The sequence below is a fragment of the Peromyscus californicus genome, unplaced genomic scaffold, assembly GCF_007827085.1.
Source record: "Peromyscus californicus insignis strain IS unplaced genomic scaffold, ASM782708v3 Scaffold_16__1_contigs__length_79575227, whole genome shotgun sequence".
NCBI lineage: Eukaryota > Metazoa > Chordata > Mammalia > Rodentia > Cricetidae > Peromyscus > Peromyscus californicus.
The window spans coordinates 69,985,875-69,997,802 of NW_026294458.1; the positions used below are offsets into that span (position 1 = coordinate 69,985,875).

Here is an 11,928-nt window from a genome sequence, read left to right on the forward strand (position 1 = left end):
GAAGTCACCACAACAGGAGGAACTGTATTAAAAGGTCCCAGCATTAGGATGGTTGAGAACCACAGCTCTACAGAGTGACTGAGCCCAGAGAGGATAAAAGGAGGGGAAAGTCAATGGCCAATCTTAACTCAGAACTTTCCCCACTGGCCCTAAGCAGCCAGTTTTACTCCCCATAGGTCTCAAGGATCTTTGCTGTTTATCTGAGTCCACTGCTTACATGCATAGGTTTTGATTATAAAACAATTATAATTGTAAATTAAAATCAATGAAACAAAGACTCAAAAATAATCATGCTATGTGTGTGGTTAAGAACACTGGCTGCTCTTCAAAAGTATGTGGGTTTAATTCCAACACTCACATGGTGGCTCATAAGTATCTGTAACTCTAGTTCCAGGGAATTCAACACTTCCTTCTGGCCTCCAAGTGCACCAGGTATGCAAATGTCCCAACGATACACACAGACAAAATACACACACACATAACATTTTTAAAAAGTGATATAAGAGACAGAGATAAATGCAATGATTGACAAAGTAAGGAAATTTTTCTATTGGAAGTTAGGTTACACATGCTTTTTTAAACATTTTACAACTCCACTTTGGTACAACGTGGTAATTTGTTTAAAAACCTCTGACTGGCATATTCAAAACAATCACCAAAATTTTCTTCATAAGTTTTTGACTTTATTATATTTGACATAATATTATCCCTAATCATGATTTATATCTTTTATTATTATTCAAATAATAAAAATAAAGCTTTGTAACACTTTGTTTTGGTCCTAAGAACCAGAATAAGAACTCAAATTGACTGTAATCATGGCACAAATGTCATAGGATTGGCCACTCACTTTTTGATTGAATTTATGGTCCACTCCATGAGGTGGTATTCATCCTGGACAGCACTGAAGTGGCCGTAACCTGAGAACAGATAGGTCATAGCCTAGGATAAAACCTATTGCTGTTACTCTTCTAAGGGAACGTAGCAATAACATCACTCCTAAAGCCATATTGCCATAGCTATAAAGGAGAACATCACTCAGCCCTCATTAGAGAAACTTCTACTTGTAGTAGATAGAAACTAACATGGAGATACACAACTGAACGATGTGCAGAAAGTGAGAGAGTTTGGAGCACTCATCCTAAGTGGGTGTTTTCACCAGTCTCCTCCCCTCAGGGCTCAGGGATCTATGTGGAAGAGGAGACAGAAAGATTCTAAGAGGCAGAGGAGGTGAATGACCCCAGGGAAACAGTGTCTTCCAGAAACTGCAGGACTGATATGCAAATGAACTCACAGAGGCTGTAATAGCAAACACAGACAGACACAGTTTCAAGCCAGACAAAACCCCAGCACTGAGTGTGAGTGCACTCACTCTCTTTCCTTCTTTCTTCCTTCCTTTCTGTTTTTTCTCTTTTTGTTAGTCTCTCTGTTTTGAATTTTAGAGTGTTGCTATTCAGGAAGCCACATGTGGTCCATGGCTGGGGAGGTCTTTGAATGAGACCTTTTGAGATTCCAGAGGATGCGCATGGCATAAGGTCTATTGAGATGCCTTAGTCTTTCTTCATCTGGCAATATGCAGCAGAAACCCTACTGAATGAAGAGGGCCTTATGACTTAATATAAAACAAGGTAGCTCAGGAATTTCATTTTATCAAATATGTGCATGTGTCTATGCATATTTTATGCATATTGAAATACATGTGTGCATGTGTATTTGTAAAAATATAACAAATTGATCAGATTAATTACATAAAAAACTTGGAAAATTTGTTATAAAACAAATTATTATTATTATTATTGTTATTATTTCACCATTATAGATACTTTCTTTTCTTAAAGGAATGTCATATTGTCTGCTAGCATATAATGTTGCTATATATCTTGCATATATATCTAAAACATAGTATTAACATGAGTTAAAATGATTTAAAACAAACAAAATTGTATTCATCAAATTGGCATATGAATATCTTTTTTCTACTGATATCAAGTGAACATCTCTCATGCTATGTGTATTCTTATTCCATTCTTCCTTTTAGAAAAATCTTTAGGGGCTAAATATTTGCTTAGCAGACATTACTTTGATACAGGATGCACAGTCTCCAAAATAAAATTCACAAATTTTTTATTAAGTAACCAACTGAAATAGTTTTGTCAGTCATATTAAATATGCCCAAGATTAGCATCCATCTGAAATCTCTAACATCCATAAACAAAATTTTTTACAGTCCAAACAGTTTGAGCAATATTTAATACATTCATATTTACAAATTTCCCCTTCCCTTTATTCTTCCTTAAGAGGGCTTAGTAGTAGGAGATAGTTTCCCTAAAACCTATATAAGCTCAGGTTGTTGCTTAAGGTCACTGGAGTACCATATGTTAAAGCTGGCAGTTGGAGTCTCCTGAGAATCCAATCCCTTTGTCTTTCCTGGGCTGAGTCACTGCTTGGCAGCAGTCCGTGAAAAGCAAGGTCTCTGTAGAAACCACAGCAGAAAGGTCCACAGTCTACAGTCTGTCTGAGGGTGGTAGAAGTGAAATCTCCACTGTCACAGTGGTCACACCAGAATGAAGTGAAATCTCCACAGTCACACCAGTGGTACATCAAGCAACAAGTCAGATGTGCTAGATCTAAAATTTATTTCCTCATCGAATGTTTTGGGCATCTACAAGATTAATTCCATTCAAAGAGTCTAAAACTGGCACTTGCTAGGCGATCTCAGCTTTGCCTGCGGCTGCCACAGCACCAGTCATTTGATCATCTTCCTCTCTCTCTTCCTAGGTTCAATGTCATCCAGTTTTTCCCTTTATTACTTTTGTTGGGTAATGTTGAATGAATCACAGAGAATAATAGGAAAAAAATGAGAAGGGGTGATGATGATAGGGTTAATCTTCAGTGGGTTCCACATTAAGCCAGAAGTGATGTTTCCAAGTCATTAACAAAATAAAAGTTACTTTCATTCCATACCTTGTAAAGAAAAACGTTTTCCTCATAACATCCAATGACAAAACACACAAGTAGTACGTCAAGAGGAAAAAGGATTTTCCTGGACATGAAGAAATAATTTTTAGTGTAAAATAATCATGGCATTTCTGACATAGAAGTAGCTCTATGTCCTTTGTTACAATGAAATTACAACAGCCATAAATATACTGTGCAGGAGAAGTATTCAAATGTAACTGCAATTATAGAGAAATTTGTCAGTGCACATTTGTAAGGGACAGAACACTCACAGGACAAGCATGATCCTGTTGGGTGCCACACCTGTTGCTGAGAATATATAAACTCAGCTCTGCACAGGTGAGAATCAAACTCAGAATCCTCTCAGTTACATCCAGCTGAGCTCACATCTCTATTCAACATGACCTGTAAATGCTGCTCTGGAAACTTTTCTACCTCCTCTAGGCACTGTCTGCACTCTTCAGGTTCCTCCTGTGGCTCTTCCTACCCTAGCAACCTGATCTACAGCACTACCAACTGCTCTCCCAGCACCTGCCAGATGGAATCATCTCTGAACGGTGGATGTCAGGAGACCTGCATTGAGCCCACCAGCTGCCAGAGTTCCTGTGTGGTGTCCGGCCCCTGCCAGACAGCCTGCTACTACTCCAGAAGCTCCACACCTTGCAGTCCCTGCCAGGAGGCATATGCTGGGTCTCTGGGCTTTGAGCCAAGCAGCTTCCATTCCCTAGATTGTGGATCTAGCAGGTACTACATAGTGGGTTGTACACCCAGTAGCTTCGAATATCTGTATTATGTAGTCTCTGGCTTCCCTTCCCAGAGCTATGGGTCCAGATTCTGCTATTCAACACACCTGCCTGCTAGTACCTATCAACCTTGTTAAAAACCAACCTGTGATAACATCCTCCATGGATTTTACTTTTGAGTCTCTATACAATATGCCTATGCTCTGAAGCCATTGTTTTCTTGCTTCGCCACTCTTGCTGTCTGTTAATGCTCCCATTAACAGCTTCTTTCTTTCTCAATTTCTGGGAGATTCTGTAATTTGTGGGCAAATTCAAATTATTCCTTTCTCTCCTTGCTTTGGAAAAATGATGTATGTACTGTTTGGTTTTCATTCAAGAGCTATTGAAAATTAAAATTTTCATCTAATACATTTGTGCAATCTGACACCTCAATGTATTGTATCCTTCAATATTAATTTGCTCATAGGTTTGCATTCAAGCATTTGGGGAGTTCATTGCATGTCAATGTAGTTGTTTAATTTTGTTTGCAAACATACATTTAGTTGTGTTCCTTACCTTCAAGAATATTTGGATAGACTTTCAGAGTTGTCCACCCCAGGATCAGTCCCAAAGGGAAGGGCATTTCTTCATTGGCTTGCATCTTTCATTAGTTGGCATTCTGGAGTTTCTGGGATTCTCATCACAGCATTGGAGTCCTTCTGTTACCTTAATGGGACCTTTGAGATACCCACATATATGTGTGTGTTGTATATCCTAAAGGAAACATTAGAGAAAGGTGTTTATAGAATGGGTGTGAACCTCACACAATCTGTGTGCCAGCAGCCTGTCTAGCATCATTTGTGACAGCATGCTATATGGAAGACGGTAATATGAGACATAGGATTGTATCATAACATTTACACATCAGAGCAAGATTGTTAACCTCTTTAGACAAGATGGGGAGATTCTTAAAGAGTTTGAAGTTTGCTAGAGTTTTAGAGCAAGCCCCAGGATAATTTGAATTTATAAAGGAATGCCAGTTCCTTGTTCTTTCTGGAACTTGTTCATTTGTTTTCAAGAATACAACTCATAGGATAATCAGGCATTATTTGGTATTACTGCTGCTGTGTGAATTGTATCATATATTTAATCTGTTGAACCTAATTCATTAGTCCCATATAGACAATGCACAAAAAGAGTTAAAATAAATATGAGTTTAATTAGGAACAGAGTTTCAAGAGAACTTTTTATTCTCTCTCTCTCTCTCTCTCTCTCTCTCTCTCTCTCTCTCTCTGTCTGTCTCTCTCTCTCCCTCTCTCCCTCCTTCACTCCCCTGTCCCTCTCTCTCACCCTTAGTGATAGTGTCCTCTACTGGTGGATTGTCCTGCTTTCTGCTTTGCTTTAAGGTTTTTGTTTATTTAAGTATAAAATAATACTTTAAGGTTAGGGGAAATGATTTAAAACAAATAAAAAGTCATGTACAAAGTTCATACATAAACACAGATTTTTGCCTCCTAATACTTAGCGATCATCATCTTTTAATTAGTTCCTTCAGAGTAAGTTTCCTCTAATGTTTTCTTTTATCATATTCGTCCCCCAACTTTTCCAAAATTCAACCTCCTTCCCTATCCACCCAACTGTATCCTTAAAAAAATACTCAAGAGCAAATTGTGCTTCCCAAATCTTTGTTCTTAGCACTGAGGTATGATCACCTTACCAGGGGCTACATTCTTAAAAATATAAATAAATAAATAAACTGACCCTTCTTTGTCCAGAAGCCAACAATTGCAGTCATTCCGTGCCTAGAGTGAGACTACGTGTCTATCCCTCTTCTCCATGCCTTGATTTCTTCTGGCTTGGTCTTGTACAGGTTTTGTGCATTCTATTTAAATCTGCCTTCTTATTTAATTTTTATTCTATCTTTTAAAATATCTATTTTATTTTAGATTTTATATGATTGAATATATAAATATATTTACATAATTATAAATAAGTATTTATAACCCACCTAAAAAGGCTCTGGTTATAGGTATGTGCAGGTGAGTGTAGGTGCTCACATAGTCAGAGGGGTCCACTGACCCTGGAGCTGGATCTATAGGTGGCTATGAGCCTTCAGATGTGGGTGGTGGAAACTGAACTAGAATGTGCAGGAGTAGTACCTTCTGTTAGCCACTACGACATCTCTCCGGGACCATTATTCTAACTCTGTTGACACATACAGTATGTGCCTTCAATAAAATTACGTTTAACTTTCCATGCAATCAGTCATGGCACCTACCCTCATGAGGTTGTCATCCGCTTATTATACAAGTTTTATGCTCTCAATAAACTCTTCCTGGTCATATAAATACAACTCTTTTTATATTAAAAATTACATGATTTTTAACTAATAGCTTTTGAAAAGAATTACTTTGCAAAGTTTAAAGTTCTAGATGCTGTTCCAAATAATAAAATAAATAGTTGTGTATTTAAGGATATGAGGCATGCTCACAGTAGCTAGAGGATTTAGATTATTTTTTGCGTTCAGATGAATATAAATTCATGCCCATACTTCATGTACACCTAACTTTCCCACTACCTCCACCTACTGGTGGATAGTGGGTATTACTGCATCATGCTGGCCGCGGACCTGCCCATGACACTCAAACCGAGGAAAGGAAAAGGAGAGACCCATCTCCACGTAGGTCATCTTTTTAGCTACGTACCTTGTCCTGTATATTATAATAACAATAATTTCTCTCATTGCGATCCTTCTGCATTCCGTCTTTGAATGGAAAATATTCTCTTTTGTTAGGAGAATGTTTTAAAAATGGGAGACTTCTCTTGTCCTAAATTTAACAAAATTAGTTAGCTTGAACCCCACCAGATGAACCCATGGCAAAAGTAGACTAATAGTTCCCTAGACCAGGCCTTATGCATGATGAAGAAGTTACTATTGGTTATCGGTAAAAGGAAAATCATGAGACAATTAACAATTGAAACTGGATGCTGAGACAAAGCTGGAATAAAAGCAGCATATGTTGAGCCTAGGGGCTAAATCATCTCCACCTTTGGTAATGATACCTGGAATTAACTGATGAAGCCTGAGTGACATAGTCCACTATTCAAATACGACATCCCACTTCTACACCGGAGAAAATCCTGAAATAAAAGAATATTTGCACAGGTTTTTAATATTTTTTAAAGGTTTCTCATCAAACCCCAGAAACATAAAGCCAAACTGAGACATCACCAAAATATATAATTAATATCTGAGCAATGTTAGCCATATTTATTAGCAACTCTTGTGTGTGTTATAGATTTCATTTAGAGATTTCAATCTGGCAGTCAAGGTGGAGGGACTGGATCCCATTTCCACCTAACTCATGATCATGTAACTTCTTACCTGCCTGCAATTTTGCATATATTTTAAAATGTAGCTTATAAGAATAATCTCTCTTCCAAATTTATATGGCACAGTCTACCTAATATTCCCTCCATTTTATAATTTTATACAAAATATTGGTTTCTAATTCCCTATGTAGCAGAAAAATCAGTCTTCCATCCTAATAATGTGTTTTCTTCCTTTCACTGTGTGAAACTATTAACAGATGGAGAAACAGAAAAGTTGAAAAAATTCTATGAATACAAAAGGATGAATTTACTTTTTAAAATTAAAATGGCAAATGCAAGATACAGCAAAGCTTAAGGAGATATTTTGAAATAGTTTTGAAGACAAGAAGATGAAAGTAATAATGGTCCTCACAAGATACATAGATGTCCAGTTGCATATTTTTATTTAAACTTACATCCTTCCCCTTCATAAAAGTAAAGGCATTGGCAGTTTGAGAAATTACTAAGAGATACATGAAGAAAGAATTACGTTTGACTTTTGCGAGTCTATGCATCGATAAGAAAACCATTTAGCATCTCCAATGAAATACATGTTCCAATTACAGGGACTCATAAGTGTGAGTAGAAGTCAAATTCCTAGACTAACATAAGAGATCAAAAGACAGTGTGGCTCTTAACCCAGTAGGTAGGAGGCACCTTTTACATTTCTAGTTTCCCCAGTAGAAGATCAGAAGAAGCCATTCCCACAGGTTGGCTGGTAAGAAACAGACTGGCAGCTTTTAGAAGAGAAGCAGGTTGGGCGATAAAAGCTGGACCCACAATTTAGGGATGAAAAAGTGCGAGTACCACATCCCACTGACTGGAAACCACGGGATCCGAAGCCCAGGGTTGGGTAGCCACAACCAAAAGACTGGAAGCCCCTGGAACCGAAGCCCAGAGATCCTGAGAAAGGTGACTGGCAGGGTCTGTAGGACACTGGAATCCTCTGGTGGTAGCAAGGCCTCTGGCAGGGTCTGGAGACCACATAGGATGTGTGGCAGCTGGTGGGCTCACAGAAGGTTTCCTGACACCCACTGTGGAGAGAGGAGCCCAACTGGTGGGTGATGGGAGTTTGGAGGTCAGTACTGTAGAAGACATTGTTGGGGTAGGAGGAACCACAAGAAGAGATCCGGTGTTGCAGGTGGCCCCCAAAGGACTGGGAGGAGAAGTTTCCAGAGCAGCTGTTGTAGGACATGTTGAGAGGAGAGAAGTCTTTGCGGAGGAGGGTGTTCAGAGTTTGAATGACCCTGCTTGGACATACGGCATTTATATACCCCTGTCCTTGGGTGCGTCATCCCCATAGCGCATGAACACAAGTTACCTCCGGCTTTAATTGAATGGAAAATACCATCACAGTCATGCATATTTACTTTTCGTGTGGTTTCAAACTGGATAGAGCAGTGATGTCTGCGGCCCTGGAATTCAGGTAATAGTGTTCAGTCTTCAAAGCTATTATTCATCTTCCATCAGCAAAAGGTCACCCTGCACATCACTCAGAAAACTGCTTTAGAGGTAGACTGTCTGGGCTGAGGGAAGCTAGCTTAATTAAAAATAATTGATACCCGTTGCACAATCTGTCCAAAAATTGTTGCCATCTGGCTAGCAAAGTGATTCGCTGATCCACTCATAGTCACTTCTTTTAAACAAAAACACACACTGATTGCTGCCTCAAAATGGCAAGCTTCTGTGATGAATAGTATCATCCAAACACTGATATGCAAGATGTATGAGGACTTAAAAAAAAAAAAAAAAAAACAACTGGACCTCAGTTTAAATGGCTTTACTGTAATAGGGAGAAATCCTTATTTCTCATGCATCTGTCTAAGAATGGAATCCAGAAATTAAATGCCAGTATAAGTTGTGTGTGTGTGTGTGTGTGTGTGTGTGTGTGTGTGTGTGTGTGTGTGTCAGTGGGTGGGTATGGGGGTGGGGTGGGAGTGGTTAACTGTGCTGTGAGCTAAACACTTCATGCTTTGTGCTGGTTTGAATGCTAAAGATTATTCACTTAAGATGATAAAATGCATTAAAAGGAAAAAAATCTTGAGGTAATGATGTTCAATGTGTCTCCGTCTCTAATGAGGGTCATTATTTCCCACTGAAAACAGTTTCCATAACCTGGTAAATGTCCTCATTCTAAAGAAAGCTTATAAAGCACTTGCCTTGAGGTGTCAGGCCAAAGCAGCCATCGCCAGGAGATGCTTCCTCTGCCCCGAAGGCAGCATATATCACTTTGACTTAAATTGTTTTCAGGTGCTTCTGACAAGTATCGCAACATGTCCAAAGTGAGGGTCATATTTCCTCGATTTCCATGGCTTGTGTTCCACCTCAGTGCAAGAGTCTAATGAAGACTGATGCCTGGAGCTGGAGGAGGAGAAAGTGTAGAGGGCTATTGGTGAGCCTTAGGTGATGTTTGATTTGTTTCATATATAGAACAACATTTCCTTCTAGTTCTGAACAATAGCGATTTTTTTTTGGATGAGAGAGCATTATTTGCTTTCTTTATTTCTTCTTCTTTTCTTCTTTGTTTTATTAACTTAAAATGTTCAGACTCATAGAAGTCTAGAATTTGTGGGAGATTTTAGCAAATGTTTCCAGCTTTTTTTTTTTTTTTTAATCAGATCAGAATTCTAGTTACAGGAACCTGATTCAGTATTCCCAGAACTCCAGGACAGAAGTTTCTTTACCTACAAGAACAGCTCATTTTGAATTCATCCTTCAAGATTAGACCAAGTAATCATAATTCCTCATAAAATTAGTCTCAGCTCATTTTCAATGTAGAATATAATTTATGCCAAGAACGGATGATATACAAAGTTTTTCCATTTCCATGAGGTTATTTAGGCAATTTCCTGTACAGTTATCTATGTTGTGCCAAACGGAAAAATACACAAAAATCCCAAGACTTAGTTTTCTAGGAAGAATATATAAGCTAATTGATAGATACACAATTAACCCCCAAATCATCTCTTCTCCAATTCACATTCTCTTCTCTTTTGATAACCTTCCCTACCCACATTTCAATATATGTGGGTCATTTATACAGCCGTGAATTCTTCAAATCCTTGATCATTTTGTGACATTTGCATGCAACAGATACTTTCCACATTTCTTAATTTTTTTTAAACTTTATGCAGGAAAAAAAACCCACCGTCTGAAATAAAAACTAGTATGGCCATGAAATGTTTATGCCTTGCTGCTTTGTTGTCAGTGACACCAAGAGGGGAGAGACGTAGTTTAGGAAGATAAGGGTATTTTGATAATCAAGCTTGTTAAGTTTATGAATGACTTCTACCACAAAGCGGTGAAGTTGTGGGGACATTGATTTCTAATTCAAAAAAATAAAAATGAGAGGGCTGACAGCATACCCCAGTGTGGTAGAGCTTACATGAGGCTCTGAATATGTTACTCAGAGGGAACGAACAGAAAAGAGGGAAGAAGAAAACAAAAGAAGAGAATGGAAAGGAAGGCAAGACAACAAAGGCATTCTGTTTCTGTGAGAAACCTTTTATAATATAATTAATGTTCTAAGCACTCATGCAAACATTGGTCCTCTCAACCTTATATAATCACGTACACAAACACAGGTTGACAAAGTGTATCATGAACAATGATGATCTTCAATTTTTTTCCTTCTGTGGATTAGTATTGTTCTCTTCATAATGTCCACAACATTTGGAGGAAGAAATATAAAATGTTGATTTCTTTTGTTTTGTCTTCAGTCAAGTTTCTAAACTTGGAGCATCATAATTCTATTTCTAGAATACAAGCTTTGGTAGAGGGTTGAACCCTGCAGGATTATTGCTGCATCATCCATTGGATCATATCTTGAAGGCAGGAATTAAATAAAGCATCTATCTACCTTAAAGACTCAATTATGTTGGCTTTCATTTGACTTACTGTAGATATTGAGAAACTGCATTTTTGCTTCATTAATAATTGCTTTGAAAACTAATGAAATTCCTTCATTTAGAAGTACACATTCATAAAAAAGTCCTTTGAAGGTTAAAGTATTTCATTTTTACTGGAGCCTAATTAGGCATTCTCATTAAAATCGACACAGACCACTACACCCATCTCTCTGGTATATAAGGACCCGTGTTAGATGGTGGCATTCACACTCACTCGCAGATTCGTCACTGCAGCTCCACTGAAACCAGAACTCCTGACAACATGTCTTACGTTTGCAACTCTGGGAACTTCTCCTCCCAGTCCTTCGGAGGTTTCCTGAGGCAGCCAGTCTCCAGCTACAACTCCTTCTACCCCAGCAGCAATGCTGTCTATTCTCCAAAGAACTTCCAGCTAGGCTCCTCTTTCTACAATGGACAGCAGGAGACCTTCGATGAGCCCCTGGAGTGTCACTCACCATGCTTCGGGACCAGATCCTTCCAGGCATCCTGCTTCCGGCCCAAGCAGTACTTTTCCAGGCCCTGCCATGGAGGCTTTACTGGATCTTTTGGATATGGCAACTCGGGTTTTGGATCTTTCGGGTATGGGAGCTCTGGCATTCACTCTCAGGGCTGTGGGTCCAGCTTCTACCGCCCAGGTTACTTTTCTTCCAAGAGTATCCAGTCATCCTATTACCAGCCAGGCTTTAGCTCTCGCTTTTGTGGGTCTGGTTTCTGAACATCCCAGTTGTCTCATGATGGTTTCTGCACCTTATGGAATTCAAACGGCTCCTCCAACACCTAGGATTTATCAATGAGCATTTGTCTCTCTAGGACTCAGCATCATAATCTACCTGGAAGCAAATGATTTTCTGAGGACAGAGTAACTTTAACCTTTGACCTTTCAACTCTACCACAAGAGAGAGCTGGTATTTTAATTAATATGTAAACGCTTGGATCTTTTCTTTTACCATCCACCCCTCTAAATTTCT

At 38.7% G+C, this 11,928-nt stretch overlaps 2 protein-coding genes and 1 pseudogene across 2 annotated transcripts; 2 read left to right on the forward strand and 1 right to left on the reverse strand.

Moving 5' to 3' along the window:
• The first annotated feature begins 3,358 nt into the window (after window positions 1–3,358).
• On the forward strand, window positions 3,359–3,880 carry LOC128111449 (keratin-associated protein 13-1-like; annotated as a pseudogene).
• Window positions 3,881–7,740: 3,860 nt separating this feature from the next.
• On the reverse strand, window positions 7,741–8,247 carry LOC128111593 (keratin-associated protein 14-like). The gene has a single exon (XM_052739837.1). The coding sequence runs from the start codon at window positions 8,245–8,247 to the stop codon at window positions 7,741–7,743; it is 507 nt and encodes a 168-aa protein (XP_052595797.1).
• Window positions 8,248–11,222: 2,975 nt separating this feature from the next.
• On the forward strand, window positions 11,223–11,675 carry LOC128111594 (keratin-associated protein 15-1). The gene has a single exon (XM_052739838.1). The coding sequence runs from the start codon at window positions 11,223–11,225 to the stop codon at window positions 11,673–11,675; it is 453 nt and encodes a 150-aa protein (XP_052595798.1).
• The last annotated feature ends 253 nt before the right edge of the window (window positions 11,676–11,928 follow it).